Source organism: Pristiophorus japonicus, chromosome 18 (assembly GCF_044704955.1).
Source record: "Pristiophorus japonicus isolate sPriJap1 chromosome 18, sPriJap1.hap1, whole genome shotgun sequence".
NCBI lineage: Eukaryota > Metazoa > Chordata > Chondrichthyes > Pristiophoridae > Pristiophorus > Pristiophorus japonicus.
In genome coordinates, this window is record NC_091994.1 from 343,324 (window position 1) to 365,901 (window position 22,578).

General features: G+C 50.9%; 1 protein-coding gene across 1 annotated transcript in view; it reads right to left on the minus strand.

Annotated features, from left to right (window-relative positions):
• Positions 1–22,578, minus strand: part of ncanb (neurocan b) — a 237,038-nt gene that overhangs the window by 29,747 nt on the left and 184,713 nt on the right. Inside the window, exons 6-7 of the mRNA XM_070861067.1 lie at positions 18,057–18,173; positions 11,716–11,829 (exon numbers count right to left, since the gene is read on the minus strand). Of these exons, the coding sequence (XP_070717168.1) occupies positions 11,716–11,829; positions 18,057–18,173 (231 nt within the window). The remainder of the gene's footprint in view (positions 1–11,715; positions 11,830–18,056; positions 18,174–22,578) is intronic.

The following is a 22,578-nucleotide window of genomic DNA, read 5'->3' on the forward strand; positions in this document are numbered from 1 at the left end:
GACAGTGCGCCGCTCCCTCAGTACTGCCCCTCCGACAGTGCGGCGCTCCCTCAGTACTGCCCCTCCGACAGTGCGGCGCTCCCTCAGTACTGCCCCTCCGACAGTGCGGCGCTCCCTCAGTACTGCCCCTCCGACAGTGCGGCGCTCCCTCAGTACTGCCCCTCCTACAGTGCGGCGCTCCCTCAGTACTGCCCCTCCGACAGTGCGGCACTCCCTCAGTACTGCCCCTCCGACAGCGCGGCACTCCCTCAGTACTGACCCTTCGACAGTGCGGCACTCCCTCAGTACTGCCCCTCCGACAGTGTGGCGCTCCCTCAGTACTGCCCCTCCGACAGTGCGGCGCTCCCTCAGTACCGCCCCTCCGACAGTGCGGCACTCCCTCAGTACTGCCCCTCCGACAGTGCAGCACTCCCTCAGTACTGCCCCTCCGACAGTGCGGCACTCCCACAGTACTGCCCCTCCGACAGTGCGGCACTCCCTCAGTACTGCCCTTCCGACAGTGCAGCACTCCCTCAGTACTGCCCCTCCGACAGGGCGGCTCAGCCTGTGGGCCAGTGTCAGAGTTATCAGAGTAATACTGAAACAGCCGAGCATTGCTTGACGAACACAAAACAGAAGGAGCGTGCACGCTGATTGTGGCCCGAGGTGTGGAACCAGCACGCTGCGGGGAATCCCGGGGGAAACCAGTTCACCAATAGCCCAAGGGTTGTCTCGGGAGGCAGAATGAAAAAGCTCGAATCTCTCAAACTATTACAATGTCAGCCATTAGACTGATTGTCTTCCTTCTTAGACCGTCAATGTCCTTACTGACTCGTTTCCTCCGGCTGTAATTCCTTGCTCACTCGCTTGTTTTCCTCTCCACATTTCTTCGTTCTCTCACATCCTTTCTCGTTCACCCACGTTTTTGAGACGTCCGGTGGTTGTGAAAGGTGCTATATAAATGCAAGTCTTTCTTTTCTTTCTTACTCTTAAGCTCCCTTTCTCAATCTGCCTCTCCCAATTTCTTCCTCTCCCTCTCCCTCGCCCACAAGGGTTATGGGAAGCAGGCGGGGAAGTGGAGCTGAGTCCATGATCGGATCAGCCATGATCGTACTGAATGGCGGAGCAGGCTCGAGGGGCCGAATGGCCGACTCCTGCTCCTGTGTTCCTCTCGGTCTCTCGCCCACCCCCACATTTCCGGGCTGGTCCTCACCTGTCTCCTGGTTGAGTTGATTGTCTGCGAGGGGGCAGTGTATCTGCATTCTGTAATCGCTTTCTCAGCCGAAGCAGTTGTGTGGTCAAGCAGCAACTACCCAACGAGATGACAGGCTATCTCATTGTTAACTGCTCCTTCCACTATCCTTAAAATCCCCGTCAGTAATTGATCCCACACGCTCCATTAGCTGCTGCGGCTGCAGTGCACCACAGTCCCAGCCAGGATTACTCTTCGCATTAACCCTTTCCTTCTGACACGTCGAGGCAGACACGGCACAGTTGCTCAGCCCTGACTCAGTGCGCAGCGCTCTCTCTCGCCTCGGAGTCAGCAAGTCGCGGGTTCGAAACCCACTCCAGGGACGTGAGCGCAAAATCCAGGCTGACACTCCCAGTGCAGTACTGAGGGAGCCCCGCACTGTCGGAGGGGCAGTACTGAGGGAACCCCGCACTGTCGGAGGGGCAGTACTGAGGGAGTGCTGCACTGTCGGAGAGCCAGTACTGAGGGAGCGCTGCACTGTCAGAGGGGCAGTACTGAGGGAGTGCCGCACTGTCAGAGAGCCAGTACTGAGGGAGCGCTGCACTGTCGGAGGGGCAGTACTGAAGGAGCGCCGCACTGTCGGAGGGTAGTATTGAGGGAGCACCACACTGTCGGAGGGGCAGTACTGAGGGAGCACCGCACTGTCGGAGGGGCAGTACTGAGGGAGTGCTGCACAGTCAGAGGGGCAGTACTGAGGGAGTGCTGCACTGTCGGAGGGGCAGTACTGAGGGAGCGCTGCACTGTCGGAGGGGCAGTACTGAGGGAGCGCCGCACTGTCAGAGGTGCCGTCTTTCGGATGAAACATTAAACTGAGGCCCTGTCTGCTCTCTCAGGTGGACGTAAAAAAATCCCAGGGCACTATTTTGAACAAGAGCAGTGGAGTTCTCCGGGGTGTCCTGGGCCAATATTTATTATGAGGGAGAAGGGAATAACAAGAAATGTTATTTATATAGTGCCATTAACGCCGTGAAGTGCTTCACAGGAGTATTATGTCATAAAAATTTGACACCGAGCCGCATAAGTAGAAATTAGCGCAAGTGACCAAAGCTGGGTCAAAGAGGTTGGTTTTAAGGAGCGCCTTAAAGGAGGAGACAGAGGTCAAGAGGCGGAGAGGTTTGGGGAGGGAGTTCCAGAGCTTGGGACCCAGGCAACAGAAGGCACGGCCACCGATGGTGGAGCGATTATAATCAGGGATGGTCAGGAGAGCAGAATTAGAGGGGTGCAGACATCTCGGGGGGGCGTTGTATTCACTGGAGTTTAGAAGAATGAGGGGATCGCATAGAAACATATAAAATTCTGACGGGACTGGACAGGTTAGATGCAGGAAGAATGTTCCCGATGTTGGGGAAGTCCAGAACCAGGGGACATAGTCTAAGGATAAGGGGTAAGCCATTTAGGACTGAGATGAGGAGAAATTTCTTCACTCAGAGAGTTGTTAACCTGTGGAATTCTCTACCACAGAAAGTTGTTGATGCCAGTTCATTGGATATATTCAAGAGGGAGTTAGATATGGCCCTTACGGCTAAAGGGATCAAGGGGTATGGAGAGAAAGCAGGAAAGGGATACTGAGGTGAATGATCAGCCATGATCTTATTGAATGGTGGTGCAGGCTCGAAGGGCCGAATGGCCTACTCCTACATCTATTTTCTATGTTTCTGTGTTGTGGGGCTGTAGAAGATTACAGAGATAGAGAGATAGAAACGTTAAACCGAGGCCCCGTCTGCTCTCGCGGGTGGATGTAAAAGATCCCAGGGCACTATTTCGAAGAAGAGCAGGGGAGTTCTCCCCGGTGTCCTGGGGCCAATATTTATCCCTCAATCAACATCACTAAAACACATTATCTGCCCATTATCACATCACTGTGTGTGGGAGCTTGCTGTGTGCAAATTGGCTGCTGTGTTTCGCACATTACAACAGTGACCACACTCCAAAAGTACTTCATTGGCTGTAAAGCACGTTGAGACATCCGGTGGTCGTGAAAGGCGCTATCGGAGCAGGCCGGGGAGTGGAAGGAGCAGTGTGGCAGTGTACCACACCAGGGAGCAGCACGTGCTGGAGCAGGAGAGCGACAGCAGTGAAAAGGGACATCATCAAGGTCCAGGTCGGTGATTGGAGCGTGGGCAGGTACAGCAGGAGTGGCGAGGTCGGGGCGAAGGAGCGGTGAGAGATCGTGGAGCGATGTGATCGGGGCCCGGGAGAGGCGAGAGTTCAGGACCCAGGAGAGGCGAGAGTTTGGGGCCCAGGAGAGGCGAGGGCCCTGGGGCAGCACGGACCAGCCCACACTGCGATATGTGCGCACTGGGTCCGTGCAGCAGAGCTGCTCTCCAGTCGTCCTGGTTAACCCTTGCCACTGGACCAAGACCTCGCTCTGTCAAGCCCCGTGTGGTGGCTGGTGTGCAACGGTCACCCCACGTTAAAAAATCCACCCACAGGTATCTTCCACCCTTCAGGATGTAGCTCGGGATCCGGAATATTAGGTCCTTCATTGAAACACCTGTGAATTTTTTGACATGGAAGTCATCCTCGACTCGAGGGACTGCCGATGATGATGATATAAATTTGCAGCTTTTTCTTTCTTTTATTCCAACATTTCTTTCTGTGTCTCCCAACATCGTGCCAGTCCCATGGCAGCACTTGCAAAACCAAGAAATGAACTCAGTTATACTGAGAAATCGCAGGTGATGATAAAGGGAAGATTTTTTAGATGAATATGTTGAATATACAAAAGTAACCAGGCAAATAAATTAATTTCAAACTAAAGAAACAGGGTTCGACAAAGAAAGAAAAACTTGCATTTATATAGCGCCTTTCACGACCTCAGGTCATCTCAAAATGCTTTACAGTCAATGAATTACTTTTTGAAGTGTAGTCACTGTTGTAATACAGGAAACGCGGCAACCACTTTGCGCACAGCAAGCTCCCACACACAGTGATGTGATAATGACCAGATAATCTGTTTTAGTGATGTTGGTTGAGGGATAAATATTGGCCCCAGGACACCGGGGAGAACTCCCCTGCTCTTCTTCAAAATAGTGCCCTGGGATTTTTTACGTCCACCTGAGAGAGCAGACGGGGCCTCGGTTCAATGCCTTATCCGAAAGACGGCCCCTCCGACAGTGCGGCACTCCCTCAGCACTGCACTGGGAGTATCAGCCTAGATTTTTGTGCTCAGGTCTCTGGAGTGGGATTTGAACCCACAACCTTCTGACTCAGAGGCGAGAGTGCTGTCCACTGAGACACAGCTGACACATGTCAGGTTGTAGGGTTGGAGGAGATTACAGAGATAGGGAGGGGATGAGGCCATGGAGTGATATGAAAACACGGATGAGAATTTTTCAATCGTGGCATTGCCAAACTGGGAGCCAGTGTAGGTCAACAAGCGCAGGGGTAATGGGTGATCGCCGAGAGCATGCAGAAATCAAGCGCAGGCAGCGGAAAGAGCGTGCGGCAAACTAGTCCCACCCTCCCATTCCTTCAACGACTATCTGTCCCACTTGTGACAGGGACTGTGGCTCTCGTATTGGACTGTTCAGCCACCGAAGGACTCATTTTTAGAGTGGAAGCAAGTCTTCCTTGACTTTGAGGGGCTGCCTATGACGATGATGATGGGTGAGCGGGACTGGGTGCGAGTTAGGACACGGGGCACAGGGGGTGATGGGTGAGCGGGACTCGGTGCGAGTTAGGACACGGGGCAGCCGAGTTTTGGATGAGCTCAGGTTAATGGAGGGTGGAAGATGGGAGAGCAATGGAGTAGGCGAGCCAGAATCATGGATGAGGGTTTCAGCAGCAGCAGCCAATAAAGGTTATAGAGAGCCCAGGGGAGACTGGGCACACCTTCACCCCCTGTTCAGTGATGATTTCCACAGAGAGAATCTTTGACGAGGGAGCGGCTGGACAAAGTTGTCATGTATCTTACATTATTATATATAACTGTATCCTAACATGCTATACATGACTGTAATAAGATATGACCTGTAACCACCAGCATACCTTACCACCAGGGGTGCACTTGCAAGAGACAGGTATATAAAGACAGGTCTCAGGCAAGTGCAGCATTCCAGAGCTGTGAAATAAAGGTGCAGGTCCAGAGTGACCTTGACTTCACTACATGCCTCGTGTGAATCTGTACTGAGGGGACAGGACTTTACAGTGGCGACGAGTTACGGGATTACAGAATCCACAGAATGGCGAACAACGGATCAGATGAAAAGTACAATGCGGGAGACAATTGGGAGGACTTTATAGAAAGGCTCCAGCAAAGCTTTGTAACCAAAGACTGGTTAGGTGACGATAAGGCAGACAAGAGAAGAGCCCATCTCTTGACCAGCTGTGGCTCGAAAACATACGCTTTAATGAAGGATCTGTTGGCACCCGAGAAACCAGCAAGCAAGTCGTTTGAAGAATTGAGCACACTGGTAAGAGACCACCTGAAGCCAGCGAGCAGCCTACACATGGCCAGACACAGGTTCTACAACTACAGACGCTGTGTGGGCCAGAGCATACCCGACTTCGTGGCGGAACTTCGGAGGTTGGCTAGTTTATGTGAGTTCTCCGATGAACTGAGGAGAGAAATGCTGAGAGACTTTTTCATTGAAGGAATAGGCCACGCAGGCATATTCCAAAAGCTCATAGAGACCAAGAACCTGACCTTAGAGGCAGCAGCATTGGTTGCACAGGCATTCTTGGTAGGGGAAGAAGAAACGAGGTTGATTTACAATGCAGGTACGACAACTAACGAAATATCGGAACAAGAAGTTCACAGCACTAAACAAGCTGCTACCCCCACACAAAGACAAAACCGGGAGAACAGGTTCTCGACAGCAGGCAGAAGCCATCAAGGGCCACAGGAACGGCCGTTCACATCTCATCAACCCACAATGCGAGCAATCAACTACAAACTGAGAGAAGCTCGAGAGAGATCAGCCGGACGCAGCTCATTCTTTGGGAACACTTTGAACAATAGAACAGGTCTGTGCTGGAGGTGTGGGGATGGGCACTCGGCAAGGGGATGTCGATTTCAGCAGACTGTTTGCAGAAATTGTGAATATACAGGGCATTTGGCCCGCATGTGCAAAAAAATGGCAGCTCGGCTGGTATACGAATCGGATGGGTCGGAAAGCGGACCAGAAGATGGTGGGGACAGTACCCGGGACACCGATGTACAGCGGGTCAACACGATCAATGGCCGCTGCTCCTACAACAGGACGCCTCCTATAATGATGAGGGTCCTACTCAAAGGGATATCTGTCAACATGGAGCTGGATACGGGAGCGAGTCAATCTCTCATGGGCGCTCAACAATTTGAACAACTGTGGCTGCATAAAAGAGACAGACCAAAACTCACAAGGGTCGACACCAAACTAAGTACCTATACCAAAGAAATCGTACCAGTCCTTGGCAGCGCCATGCTTTCTGTCACACACAAAGGGACTGTGAACCGACTTCCACTGTGGATTGTCCCCGGAGACCCCCCAGCACTGCTGGGGAGAAGCTGGCTGGCAAAACTAAACTGGAAATGGGATGATGTCCATGCCATGTCATTAGAGGAACGGACCTCCTGCTCAACAGTTATAAAGCGATTTGAACATCTCTTTCAGCCAGGTGTGGGCACTTTCAAAGGGGCCAAAGTCAAAATCTACATCACACAGGATGCTAGACCGGTCCATCACAAGGCCAGAGCTGTACCCTATGCGATGAGGGAAAAGATTGAACACGAACTAGACAGGCTTCTGCGGGAAGGCATTATATCACCTGTGGAGTTTAGCGACTGGGCAAGTCCCATCGTCCCAGTCATGAAGCCTGATGGATCCGTACGAATCTGTGGGGACTACAAATCTACCATAAACAGAGTCTCCCTACAGGACCAGTACCCGCTGCCCAGGGCGGAGGACTTATTTGCCACATTGGCTGGAGGCAAACTTTTCTCAAAATTAGATCTCACATCTGCGTATATGACGCAAGAATTGACCGAGGAATCCAAGCTACTCACCACCATCAACACACATCGAGGCCTTTTCATGTACAATCAATGCCCATTCTGATACGTCTTTACTATACAGTATAAATGCACACGAGGCCCATGCTTGAGAGAAGGTCAGTCTGTGACCTGCCCTTTATTTCATAGCACTCAAGTGCTGGAAGTGGGTGGAGCTTCCCCTTTTATATCTGAAGGTCTAGGTTAGGAGTGTCTCCCACAAGTTCACCACCTAGTGGTCAGTGTTCTCACGGTGTACAACTTAGGTCAGATTATACATGGGTTACAATGCTGGTTGAATACATGACATCACCTCCTCCCCCAAAGTCTTATTGGGATCACAGGTTGAGTCTCTCTGGTGGTTTACGCTCCCTTGTAGAGCGCCTGAGTTGGGGCTCTGGTTGTTGGGCGCTGGCCTGAGTGTCTGCTGTTTGCGGTGCCTCAGGCCTGTCCGGACTGCCCAAAGTGACTGGGCTCTCCTCCCTTTGGTTCATGTGTTCGGTCACCTGTGGTGGAGTGAACTCTATATCGTGTTCTTCCTCTGCTTCTTCTATGGGGTTGCTGAACCTCCTTTTTGTTTGATCCACATGTTTGCGGCAGATTTGTCCATTGGTAAGTTTAACTACCAGAATCCTATTTCCCTCTTTGGCAACCACAGTGCCTGCGAGCCATTTGGGCCCTGCAGCGTGGTTGAGGACAAAAACAGGATCATTTACATCAATACATCGCGCCCTCGCATTCCTGTCATGTTCATCATATTGTGACTGGCGCCTGCTCACGACAATTTCTTTCATGGTGGGGTGTATAAGGGATAACCGGGTTTTGAGCGTCCTTTTCATTAGCAGCTCTGCGGGTGGGACCCCTGTGAGCGAGTGTGGTTGGGATCTGTAGGCCAACAGGAGGTGTGATAAGCGGCTTTGTAGGGAACCCCCTTGGATTCTGAGCATCCCCTGTTTGATTATCTGCACTGCTTGTTCTGCCTGGCCGTTTGAGGCCGGCTTGAACGGTGCCATTCTAACATGGTTAATTCCATTGCCTGCCATGAAGTCCTGGAATTCAGTGCTTGTGAAGCACGGGCCATTGTCACTGACCAAGATGTCCGGTAGACCGTGGGCGGCGAACATTGCCCGTAGACTTTCTACCGTGGCAGAGGATGTGCTTGAATTTAAAATGTCACACTCGATCCATTTGGAGTAGGCGTCTACTACAACCAAAAACATTTTCTCCATGAAAGGACCTGCGTAGTCCACATGGATGCGTGACCAAGGCTTGGCGGGCCATGGCCAGGGGCTAAGGGGGGCTTCCCTGGGCGCATTGCCCAGCTGGGCACACGTGTTGCACCTGCGAACACAAAGTTCCAGATCTGCGTCTATCCCTGGCCACCAAACGTGTGACCTGGCAATTGCCTTCATCGTGACAATGCCCGGGTGCTCATTGTGGAGTTTTCTGATGAACACCTCTCTGCCCATCTGGGGCATGACTACATGTTGGGGCATGCCTGACTGCTCTTGTCTGCCTGGAGAACTGTGTGCTGCTTTAACAATGTTGAATCTCTGTCCCAACCATTCCTTAACACAGTACCTCTCGTCTGTTCTGCTAGTGGCCATGCTCGCGTGGTTCAAATCCCAGTTTCTTGTCGCCATTACGTCCTTACTATACAGTATAAATGCACACGAGGCCCATGCTTGAGAGAAGGTCAGTCTGTGACCTGTCCTTTATTTCATAGCACTCAAGTGATGGAAGTGGGTGGAGCTTCCCCTTTTATATCTGAAGGTCTAGGTTAGGAGTGTCTCCCACAAGTTCACCACCTAGTGGTCAGTGTTCTCACAGTCTACAACTTAGGTCAGATTATACATGGGTTACAATGCTGGTTGAATATATGACACATTCGGCATCAGGTCGGCAGCTGCTATATTCCAACGCAACATGGAGAGTCTGCTCAAGTCCATCCCGGGGACGGTTGTATTTCAAGACGACATACTTATCACGGGCAGGGACACTGACTCCCATCTCCGTAATTTGGAGGAAGTACTAAAGCGGTTGGATCGGTCGGCCTACGAGTCAAGAAATCCAAGTGCCTGTTTCTTGCACCCGAGGTTGAATTTTTGGGCAGAAGGATTGCCACTGATGGAATCCGCCCAACAGAGTCCAAAACAGAAGCAATTCGCCTGGCAACCAGGCCCCGGAATGTCTCAGAACTGCACGCCTTTCTCGGGCTACTCAATTACTTTGGGAACTTTATGCAGAACTTAAGCACGCTGCTGGAGCCTCTCCACGTGCTACTCAGGAAGGGGTGCGATTGGTTTGGGGGGACGCCCAGGAACGCGCCTTCAATAAGGCACGCAACCTTCTCTGTTCCAACAGTGTTTTGACTTTCTTTGATCCAGGTAAAAAGCTAGTTCTCACATGCGATGCATCAGCGTATGGGGTCGGGTGCGTTTTGCAACATGTCAATATGCGGGCAAATTACAACCCATAGCTTATGGCTCCAGGTCACTTTCGCGGGCGGAGCACGGGTACGGAATGGTAGAGAAGGAGGCGCTCGCGTGCGTGTACGGTGTCAAAAAGATGCACCAATACCTTTTCGGGGCCAAGTTCGCGTTAGAAACCGACCACAAGCCCCTCACGTCCCTCCTATCCGAGAGCAAGGCAATAAACGCCAACGCCTCGGTGCGAATTTAAAGGTGGGCACTCATGCTGGCGTCCTAAGACTATACCATAAGGCACAGGCCAGGCACAGACAACTGTGCCGACGCGCTCAGCAGGCTACCCCTGGCGACCACGGAAGGATCTGACAAACAGGACTGTGAGATAGTCATGGCAATCAATGCCTTTGAGTCCACAGGTTCGCCCATGACAGCTTGCCAAATCAGAGCCTAGACGGCCAGCGACCCCACGTTATCCTTAGTAAAAAGATGTGTCCTAACCGGTGACTGGGCAGAGGCTCGCGATGCCTGCCCCGAGGAATTAAAACCCTTTCACAGGTGCATGCATGAGCTATCATTACAAGCAGACTGCCTGATGTGGGGCAGCCGAGTAGTCATGCCTCTGCAAGGCAGAGAGGCATTTGTCCGGGAGCTCCACCACGAGCACCCGGGGATCGTTCTCATGAAGGCCATAGCCAGATCCCACGTCTGGTGGCCTGGTATTAATGCGGACTTGGAGCTCTGCGTACAAAGGTGCACCATTTGTGCCCAACTCAGCAATGCCCCCAGGGAGGCTCCACTGAGCCCCTGGCCCTGGCCTACCAAACCGTGGTCGCGGGTGCACGTAGACTATGCGGGCCCATTCATGGGCAAAATGTTCCTCGTAGTTGTAGATGCATTTTCAAAGTGGATCGAATGCACCATTTTAAACTTGAGCACAACCTCCACCACTGTGGAGAGCCTTGCAACCATGTTTGCAACGCACGGAATCCCTGACATATTGGTCAGTGACAATGGTCCGTGCTTCACCAGCGCAGAATTCCAAGACTTTATTATTGACCACGGCATAAATCACATCAAGACGGCACCATTCAAGCCGGCCTCCAATGGCCAGGTGGAGCGAGCAGTGCAAATCATTAAACAAGGCATGCTTAAAATCCAAGGTCCCACGCTGCAGGGTCGCGACTGGCATACAGATCTCGTCCGCACTCACTGACTGGGATCCCACCGCGCAACTGTTGATGAAAAGGACTTTAAAAACAAGGCTCTCATTAATCCTCCCAGACATGCACGAAATCGTTGAGGCAGAGCGCCGTAAGCTGACTGAGTGCCATGACAAAAATTCGAGGGGGAGATGGAATGAGATAGGGGACAAAGTGTTTGTACTAAATTATGGCAGGGGTCCCAAATGGCTTGCAGGGACAGTAACGGGCAAGGAAGGAAACAGGCTGCTGATAGTACAAATGGACAATGGCAAAACCTGCCGGAGGCATGTAGACCAAGTCAAAAGCAGATTTACCAACAACACTGCAGAACCAGAGGCAGACTACAATGTGGAACTCGCACCACACCTGGTGGACAGACAGAGGGAACAACCTGAGGAAAGGGCAATCCCAACAGACAGCCCAGACGAGTCAACAACAATCACACCAATCGAAACAGACAGCCCAGGCGAGATACCAGCAAACACACCCAAAGAAAAACAGACACCAAGGCAAACAACTGAACCACAACTCAGACGCTCCACACGAGAGCGTAGACCACCTGAGAGACTGAACCTATAAAGACAATAAGACCTTGGGGGAGGGTGATGTCATGTATCTTACATTATTATATATAACTGTATCCTAACATGCTATACATGACTGTAATAAGATATGACCTGTAACCACCAGCATACCTTACCACCAGGGGTGCACTTGCAAGAGACAGGTATATAAGGACAGGTCTCAGGCAAGTGCAGCATTCCAGAGCTGTGAAATAAAGGTGCAGGTCCAGAGTGACCTTGACTTCACGACATGCCTCGTGTGAGTCTGTACTGAGGGGACAGGACTTTACAAAAGTGATGGACCCTACCCCCTTACCTTCTTCACACAGGCTGCCAGCGTAACTCGGCAGGCAGAGGCAAGTGAAGGAATTGACCCCGTCAACACAGGTTGCTCCATTCTCACACGGGCTGGAGTGGCATTCGTCGATATCTGGGGGGGAAAAATCGTTAAAGAACATCGTCAGGTGAATTAAAAAAACAGACACGGGTGGAAAAGTTCAGCAAGGTCTGACCACACCTGTATAGAGAATAAAGAAACATAGAAACATAGAAAATAGGTGCAGGAGTAGGCCATTCGGCCCCTCGAGCCTGCACCACCATTCAATAAGATCATGGCTGAACATTCACCTCAGTACCCCTTTCCTGCTCAGAAGTCACCGGTTCAGGGGGTAGACCTTTCATGGTGGGGGTGTGCAACCCTTGTCCCGAGGACCCTGTGTGATGACCCTAACCCCCCCCCCTCCACCATCCCTCCCAAAAGCCCAGACTGCTCAGTCCCACAACCCCCGAGATCTCTGCGTTCCTCCAACTCCGGCCTATTACACATCCCTGATTGCCATCGCTCCACCATCGGTGGCCGTGCCTTCAGCTGCCTGGGCCCCAAGCTCTGGAACTCCCTCCCTAAACCTCTCCGCCTCTCTCTCCTCTCTCCTCCTTTAAAATCTCCTTCTTTGACCCAGCTTTTGGTCACCTGACCCAATATCTCCTTCTGTGGCTCGGTGTTGAAAAACGCTCCCGTGAAGCGCCGTGGGACGTTTTGACTGCGTTGAAGGTGCTATATAAATGCAAGCTGTTGTTGATGTGATTTGAAGACTCTGGGAAATTCCCTGGGCCTGCCATTGTCACTTCAGCCCATTTCCTCCACACTTACCTCGGTGTAACACGGAAATTACGGCCGATGTCAATTCAAGTATTTTTTGTTCCAAAATTTCTCATCACCCAACGAATGAAAGTTGAAGAACACAGCCTGACTTGAAGTATTTCCCTCTCACTGTTTCCCCGAGATAATCGCTTCACATCATCAACAGCTTTTCACCTCTGTGCAGTTTGTTAAATGGTCCAATTTCAGGCTGTTACACCCATTAACCACTACAGGAGGCTGCACAAATACACTGGCCCACACTGGCTGCTTCATTTAGTTTCCAGGATTGTCCTGCAGTCTCCTGGAATTAAAGATTCATCTCCCAGACACTGCCGCAAGCAAAAACCCAGGAGGCAAAGCTGAGGAGCATTCTGTGCCCCGTTTGCTGATGGGTGGTTTATTACAGAGTCGGTTCTGGTATGATGGGCTGAATGGCCTCCTTCCGTGCTGTATGATTCTATGACCAGTCTCCCCCCAGTCTGTCATTTTCCGACCAGTCCCCGATTTGCGCTCCAGACCTGCGCCAGGGGCCGATGTTTAACTCCACATTCCCAGTAAATTGCAGACACCTCTCGGCATCAGGCTGACACACGGGAGGTCTGATTTGGGATTTATCCTCCAATGAGGCAACAGAGCAAAGAGCCACCCTTTCGAAACTTCCAGGCACATGAAATTCAAACTGGACAAACCAGTGCATAGGCAATACACCAACAACTTACATTTATATGGTGTCGTTAACATAGAAAAACACTCCATACGCTTCACAGAAACGTTATAAAACAAAATTGGGCACATAGGAGATATTGGGACAGGTGAGCAAAAGCTTGGCCCAAGAGGGAGGTTTAAGGAGCGCCTTAAAGGAGGAGAGCGAGGCAGAGAGATTTAGGGATGGAATTCCAGAGCTTGGGGCCCAGACAACAGAAGGCACGGCCACCAATCAGCGATGCTCAGGAGGGCAGAATTAGAGGGGCGCAGACATCACGGGAGGTTGTGGGGCTGGAGGAGATTACATCCAATTATCACCAAGTACATCACATATTGAATTACTTTTGGAGCACAGTGGATAGATATTTATTAAAGATAAAGGTACAGGGAACCAGCTTGGCCAAGATGGGCCGAATGGCTACCTTGCACGCTATAAAACTCAATGATTCCAACCGTTGTAAGCCAGACAAATGGCTGTTAATCATCCACATACTGAACTAGCTGACTGGGAAAACTACCATTTAGTTGCTGACGAAGGAGAAATTGGTCAACCATTTCTGAAAGTTAGTCATTGAGAATAATCAATCAAGTACTTCTGCATTCAACACAGAATTCAATGCGAGGAGAGTGAACAGCAAAGGATTTGATCCATTAGATCGGTGTACAACAGGCTTAAATAGGAGGGTGTTAAAAAAGCAAAATGTGAGGAGGACACAAAAAATCTGCAAAGGGATATAGACAGGCGAAGTGAGTGGGCAAAAAGTTGCCAGATGGAGTATAACATGGGAAAATGTGAGGTCATCCACTTTGGCAGAAAAAATAGAAAAGCAAATTATAATTTAAATGGAGAAAAATTGCAAAGTGGTACAGTATAGAGGTTAGTATGCAGGTACAGCAAGTAATGTTGGCCTTTATTGCAAGGGGGATAGAGTATAAAAGCAGAGAAGTCCTTCTACAACTGTGCAAGGTATTGGTGAGGCCACACCTGGAGTATTGCGTACAGTTTTGGTCTCCATATTTAAGCAACAATATACTTGCATTGGAGGCTGTACAGAGAAGGTTCACTCGGTTGATTCTGGAGATGAGGGTTTTGACTTCTGAGGAAAGGTTGAGTCGGTTGGGCCTCTACTCATTGGAATTCAGAAGAATGAGAGGTGATCTTATCGAAACATATAAGATAATGAGGGGGCTCGACAAGGTGGGTGCAGAGAGGATATTTCCCCTTGTGGGGGAATCTAAAACTAGGGGACATAGTTTCAGAATAAGGGGCCGCCCATTTAAGATAAAGATGAATTTCTTTTCTCAGAGGGTTGTAAATCTGTGGAATTCTCTGCCTCAGAGAGCTGTGGAGGCTGGGACATTGAATATATTTAAGGTTGAGATAGACAGATTTTTGAACAATAAGGGGATAAGGGGTTATGGGGAGCGGGCGGGGAAGTGGAGCTGAGTCCATGATCAGATCAGCCATGATCGTATTAAATGGCAGAGCAGACTCGAGGGGCCGAATGGCCTACTCCTGCTCCTATTTCTTATGTTCTATCAGCTAATCTCAGCCTTGGCGATGGTGCCATTCATGAGCTGGGAGAAAAACCTCGTGCCTCCCTGCTCCTGATCGCTAGCCAGTATCCCCAGCCACCCGGCAAAATGTGTGTGTGCCTGTGGAAGGGTGTCGATATCGGCCTTCTAAAATGGCCAAGCGAGCCAGTCATCTGCACCAAACTCAGGGCAACGAGGGGGCCAACAATAAAGTGCTGGCCTGGCCAGCAACGCCCATATCCCGAGAGCGAGTTCACAATAAACACAAAGGGCTGGATTGTCAGATTGTTGCTGCCTCTGTTTTTGCCCCGGAGGGGACGGTAATGGCAGCGGTGAGCATTTCTGGGTGGGCAGCCAGCACCCAACGCCCAGCCGGGACATTGCCGGGACATTGGGTGCCGGGACATTGCCGGGACATTGCCGGGACATTGCCGGGATATTGGGTGCCGGGACATTGGGTGCCGGGACATTGGGTGCCGGGACATTGCCGGGGACACAGAGCAGTACCGCCCAGGAGAGGCAAGCCGGTGTGCAATGCCCCCTGGTGGCGACTCCGGCTGGATATTTGTTTTGCGTGCGATCCATAGCGCCCCGCAGTGCCCCCTGGTGGGACCGCCTGTGGAAGCAGGCAGTCCGAACTGTAGCGGGCACAGTGAGGGAAGGAATATGTACCGAAGGTAAGTGTGATTGTGTTTTTATTTTCGCGATTAATGTTGATGTCAGTATGTATTGGGAATGTCCTTGGTGGGATTTTTTCAGGTTTGTTTTTTCTCTCAGAGCGTTCGGAGGCCGGCTCTTTAGCAACGTATTTTCAGTCGCTCAGCCGGCCTAGCGCCCTGAGAGAGGTAACGCCTCCCTTAGTGATCGGCCCCACACTCAGGGCCCAGCTGCTGAATTTTGCCGCTTGAGACACAAACTATTTCCCGGCGCAAAATTTATCGCCCAGCCCGGGTTAACGCCCAACAGAGGCGCGAGCGGCCCAAAGGGTTGTAGAAATCAGGAATTCTCTCCCACAAAAAGGCTGCGGAGGTTTCATAGAAACATAGAAACATAGAAAATGGGTGCAGGAGCAGGCCATTCAGCCCTTCGAGCCTGCACCGCCATTCAATGAGTTCATGGCTGAACATGCAACTTCAGTACCCCCTTCCTGCTTTCTCGCCATAACCCTTGATCCCCCGAGTAGTAAGGACTTCATCTAACTCCCTTTTGAATATATTTAGTGAATTGGCCTCAACTACTTTCTGTGGTAGAGAATTCCACAGGTTCACCACTCTCTGGGTGAAGAAGTTTCTCCTCATCCCGGTCCTAAATGGCTTACCCCTTATCCTCAGACTGTGACCCCTAGTTCTGGACTTCCCCAACATTGGGAACATTCTTCCTGCATCCAACCTGTCTGAACCCATCAGAATTTTAAACGTTTCTATGAGGTCCCCTCTCATTCTTCTGAACTCCAGTGAATACAAGCCCAGTTGATCCAGTCTTTCTTGATAGGTCAGTCCCGCCATCCCGGGAATCAGTCTGGTGAATCTTCGCTGCACTCCCTCAATAGCAAGAATGTCCTTCCTCAAGTTAGGAGACCAAAACTGTACACAATACTCCAGGTGTGGCCTCACCAAGGCCCTGTACAACTGTAGCAACACCTCCCTGCCCCTGTATTCAAATCCCCTCGCTATGAAGGCCAACATGCCATTTGCTTTCTTAACCGCCTGCTGTACCTGCATGCTAACCTTCAATGACTGATGTACCATGACACCCAGGTCTCGTTGCACCTTCCCTTTTCCTAATCTGTCACCATTCAGATAATAGTCTGTCTCTCTGTTTTTACCACCAAAGTGGATAACCTCACATTTATCCACATTATACTTCATCTGCCATGCATTTGCCCACTCACCTAACCTATCCAAGTCACTCTGCAGCCTAATAGCATCCTCCTCGCAGCTCACACTGCCACCCAACTTAGTGTCATCCGCAAATTTGGAGATACTGCATTTAATCCCCTCGTCTAAATCATTAATGTACAGTGTAAACAGCTGGGGCCCCAGCACAGAACCCTGCGGTATCCCACTAGTCACTGCCTGCCATTCCGAAAAGTACCCATTTACTCCTATTCTTTGCTTCCTGTCTGACAACCAGTTCTCAATCCACGTCAGCACACTACCCCCAATCCCATGTGCTTTAACTTTGCACATTAATCTCTTGTGTGGGACCTTGTCGAAAGCCTTCTGAAAGTCCAAATATACCACATCAACTGGTTCTCCTTTGTCCACTTTACTGGAAACATCCTCAAAAAATTCCAGAAGATTTGTCAAGCATGATTTCCCTTTCACAATTCCATGCTGACTTGGACCTATCATGTCACCATTTTCCAGATGCACTGCTATGACATCCTTAATAATTGATTCCATCATTTTACCCACTACTGAGGTCAGACTGACTGGTTTCAAGACTGAGATCAATAGATTTTTATGACGGGTTCTGATAGAGCAAATAAGGAGGAAAGGTTTCCACTGGCAGGAAGAGGTCACGGTGTAAGGTGACTGGCAACGTTTGGGTGAGGTATGGGAGCTCACCTGACATTCATGAAGCTTTCGCTCCAAACCTAATTCAATGAGAGCAGGGGCAAATTCGGGGTGAGGTTATTATTAATCACTAGCCTTCCCGCTTCACATCTGGGTGGAGACGTATTCGGGAATCAGCCAAGTTCTCGAGATACCTCCGCCAATGATGTTAAGTCTCCAGGCAGGAGATTATAAGAACATAAGAAATAGGAGCAGGAGTCGGCCATTCGGCCCCTCGAGCCTGCTCCGCCATTCAATAAGATCATGGCTGATCTGATCATGGACTCAGTTCCACTTCCCTGCCCACTCCCCATAACCCTTCACTCCCTTATCGTTCAAAAATCTGTCTATCTCCACCTTAAATATATTCAATGACCCAGCCTCCACAGCTCTCTGGGGCAGAGAATTCCACAGATTTACAACCCTCTGAGAGAAGAAATTCCTCCTCATCTCAGTTTTAAATAGACGACCCCTTATTCTGAAACTATGCCCCTAGTTCTAGATTCCCCCACGAGGGGAAACATCCTCTCTGCATCTACCCTGTCAAGCCCCCTCAGAATCTTATATGTTTCAATAAGCTCACTTCTCCTTCTAAACCCCAATGAGTCCGCGAAAAACAAATGAACCAAAAACCGCAGGGAAAATGTTGGTATTTAGGGACGGAGTGCGAGTCTGCTTACTCCCTGCTGTCTATCCACATTTCGCTCGGGACCTTACCGATCTCGCAGTTTTCTCCCGTGAATCCGGGCACACAGTTGCAGGTGTAGATCGTCCTGTTGGGTAAGCAGGTTCCCTCGTGAAGGCAAGGGTTGGTCTCGCATGGGTTTGTCTCCTCTGTACAGAAGGAAAAACACAGGAAAACTAATTAGCGAGAGACAGAGCAAGGTCATGGGGAGTGGAGATAGAACTGGCTGGGATTAGCTTGGCTCTGATTGGTAGCAGGAAATGGACCCATCTCCGTTACATTCTGTCGCTGACCAATCATGTTTGTTGGCTCACTGGCAACATCTTGGCTTTGGGGCTGTAATGTATTTGCTACATGGGTGCTTTGCTTCAGAATTCACAGCCACACATTGCAATTAAGAACGAGTTGGTTTATGAGCAAAGGTTTAACAATCACACGACACATTGCCAGTTCATCCACCAGACTCACAACCACCTGCCCCATCGTGGATCCCCCGAACCTGACTGGCTGGGGTTTTATTGAGTCTTGTGAACATCATGTGACCGGCTAAGCCACCCCCAACTCAAAAGCTCTGCAACTATTTTAGTTGATCTGAAAATCAAATGCCCCCTTATTAAAGGGGGACCAAAACCGACAAGTAAACAAATCAGACTTTCGACATTAAGTGGTTCAAATTTAAATTTGGTTGCCGGGGTTGATGATGCACTCCAGTCCCTCCGGCGCCCACCTCTCGCGGAAGGCCGCGAGCGTACCGGTGGACACCGCGTGCTCCATCTCCAGGGACACCCTGGCTCAGATGTAACCGCGGAAGAGGGGCAGGCAGTCGGGCTGAACGACCGCCCGCTGCCTGGACCGGCTGATGGCACCCTTGGCCGTGCCCAGGAGCAGTCCTACGAGGAGGCCCTCGGACCTACCCGCTCCCCACCGCACAGGGTGCCCAAAGATCAGGAGCGTGGGACTGAAGTGCAGCCAGAATTTCAGGAGCAGCCCCTTTGGATAATAAAACAGAGGCTGTAACCTCGTGCCTTCCATAAAAACATGGAACACGGACTCCTCCAGACCGCAGAAATTGCAGGCGGCCTGGGAGTCCATGAACTGGCTTAAAAATTTGTTGCACGGCACAGCTCCGTGCACCACCCTCCAGGCCAAGTCCCCGATAAATAGTGGGAGGACTCCCGCGTAGAGAGCCCTCCATTGGGGCCAATGGCTCCACAACTCTTTTTGGAGTAAACAATAAACATTAATTCTTAAACATTAAACATGGGGGACACTCCAAACATTTCCCAAGGCCCTTTTTTGGTTTATTTTTGTTTTTTTGTTTTTTTGGGGGGATTTTTGTCGTTTTTTTTGTGTTTTTTTGGGGGCTCCACAAACCTCTGAGCATACTCACAGGTGCAGACACTTCAGGGCCCAATGATTACATCTTTTTTGTGCTTATGTCAGCTGTCAGCTTCGTGTCAGCCATGGCTCAGTGGGTAGCACTCTCGACTGTGAGTCAGAAGGTTGTGGGTTCAAGTTCCAGTCCAGGCTGACACTCCAGTACAGGGCAGTGCTGAAGGAGCGCTGCACTGTCAGATGTGCTGTCTTTCGGATGAGATGTTAAACCAAGGCACCTTCTCAGGTGGATGTAAAAGATCCCATGGCACTATTTTGAAGAAGAGCAGGGGAGTTCACCCCGGTATCCTGGGGTCAATATTTATCCCTCAATCAAATAACAGAAACAGATTATCTGCTCATTATCACGTTGCTGTGTGTGGGAGCTTGCTGTGCACAAATTGGCTGATGCATTTCCCACATGACAACAGTGACTACACTCCAAAAGTACTTCATTGGCTGTAAAGCACTTTGAGATGTCCAGTGGTCATGAAATGCGCTATATAAATTGTAATGTGGGAAACGCGGCAGCCAATTTGCTCATAGCAAGCTCCCTCAAACAGCAATGTGATAATGACCACCTCAGGCCAACATCCCCAGCATCGAAGCACTGACCACACTCGACCAACTCCGCTGGGCGGGCCACCTTGTTCACATGCCCGACACGAGACTCCCAAAGCAAGCGCTCTACTCGGAACTCCGATACGGCAAGCGAGCCCCAGGTGGGCAGAGGAAACGTTACAAGGACACCCTCAAAACCTCCCTGATAAAGTGCAACATCCCCACCGACACCTGGGAGTCCCTGGCCAAAGACCGCCCTAAGTGGAGGAAGTGCATCCGGGAGGGCGCTGAGCACCTCGAGTCTCGTCGCCGAGAGCATGCAGAAACCAAGCGCAGGCAGCGGAAGGAGCGTGCGGCAAACCTGTCCCACCCTCCCCTTCCCTCAATCACTGTCTGTCCCATCTGTGACAGACTGTAATTCCCGTATTGGACTGTACAGTCACCTGAGAACTCACTGTTAGAGTGGAAGCAAGTCTTCCTTGATTCCGAGGGACTGCCTATGATGATGAATGACCAGATAATCTGTTTTAGTGATGTTGATTGAGGGATAAATATTGGCCCCAGGACACCGGGCATAACTCCCCTGCTCTTCTTTGAAATATTACCATGAAATCTTTTACATCCACCTGAGAGAGCAGACGGGGCTTCGGTTTAACGTCTCATCCAAAAGACGGCACCTCCGACAGTGCGGCGCTCCCTCAGTACTGCCCCTCCGACAGTGCGGCACTCCCTCAGTACTGCCCCTCCGACAGTGCGGCACTTCCTCAGTACTGCAATGTGGCGCTCCCTCAGTACTGCCCCTCCGACAGTGCGGCACTCCCTCAGTACTGCCCCTCCGACAGTGCGGCGCTCCCTCAGTACTGCCCCTCCGACAGTGCGGCACTCCCTCAGTACTGCCCCTCCGACAGTGCGGCACTCCCTCAGTACTGCCCCTCCGACAGTGCGGCGCTCCCTCAGTACTGCCCCTCCGACAGTGCGGCGCTCCCTCAGTACTGCCCCTCCGACAGTGTGGCGCTCCCTCAGTACTGCCCCTCCGACAGTGCGGGGCTCCCTCAGTACTGCCCCTCCGACAGTGCGGCACTCCCTCAGTACTGCCCCTCCGACAGTGTGGCGCTCCCTCAGCACTGCAACTCCAACAGTGCGGCACTCCCTCAGTACTGCACTGGGAGTGTCAGCCTAGATTTTTGAGCACAGGTCTCTGAAGTGGTATTCGAACCCACGACCTTCTGACTCGGAGGTGAGAGAGCTGCTCACTGAGCCACAGCTGACACACACGCGAATAACATCGATGCATTTAAGGAAAAGTTGGATAAATACACGCGAGAGAAAGGAATAGAAGGACATGTTGATGGGGGAGGTGAAGAGGGGTGGGAGAAGGCTCGTGTGGAGCATAAACCCCGACACGGACCAGCGGATCGAATGGCCTGTTTCTGTCTGATTCCATCCAAGCTTAGTTAAATAAATACAGTAATTCATTGTGTAAAAGATCCTTTAACTGAATCATACTAGTGCAGGATTCCTCCACACCGACTCGCACACAGGCATAAGATGCTGCGTCTGATAAAGGCTCTGTTTGAGAGGATCCAGAAACCATCCCAGCTACCTGGGAGCTCCTCTTCAGCTTGTTACAAGCCGCACCCCCCTCAGTACCGACAGTCATAAGAACATAAGAACATAAGAATTAGGAGCAGGAGTAGGCCATCTAGCCCCTCGAGCCTGCTCCACCATTCAACAAGATCATGGCTGATCTGGCCGTGGACTCAGCTCCACTTACCCGCCCGCTCCCCGTAACCCTTAATTTCCTTATTGGTTAAAAGACTTATGGAGGGAGACAAGGACCATCCCCTCATGCCTCGTTACCCCAGCAACAATGGGCCAGCCTGAGTTCTAAGGATAAGGGGTAAGCCATTTAGGACCGAGATGAGGAGAAACTTCTTCACCCAGAATGTGGTGAACCTGTGGAATTCTCTACCACAGAAAGTTGTTGAGGCCAATTCACGAAATATATTCAAAAAGAAGTTAGATGTAGTCCTTACTACTAGGGGGATCAAGGGGTATGGCGAGAAAGCAGGAATGGGGTACTGAAGTTGCATATTCAGCCATGAACTCATTGAATGGTGGTGCAGGCTCGAAGGGCCGAATGGCCTACTCCTGCACCTATTTTCTATGTTTCTATCAATCAACAAAGGAACAGGCCATTTGACCCATCAACACCGCCATGGTGTTGGTCTTCACATCAGCAACCAACTAACTCGACCAACTGACCCTTAAAGACTCACAGAATGCTGACTGCTCAGCCATTCGGCCTGTCGAGCCCGTGCCGGCTCTCTGCAAGCGCACTCCACCTAGTCCCACTCCCTGCCCTTTCCCCGGAGCCCGGCAAATTTCTTTCCTTCAGGTTCTTATCCAACTCCCTTTTGAAAGCCGTGATTGAGTCTGCCTCCAGCACCCTCTCAGGCAGCGCGTTCCAGATCCCAATCACTCGCTACGTAAAAAAAGGTTTTTCCTCACGTGGCCTTTGGTTCTCAACACGTGAGCCTGGAAAGAAAGTGTCGAGAGGTTATTTGACTTTCGAGGGCATCACACTAATTCCATCTGCTACCCAAACGCTGAGATAAT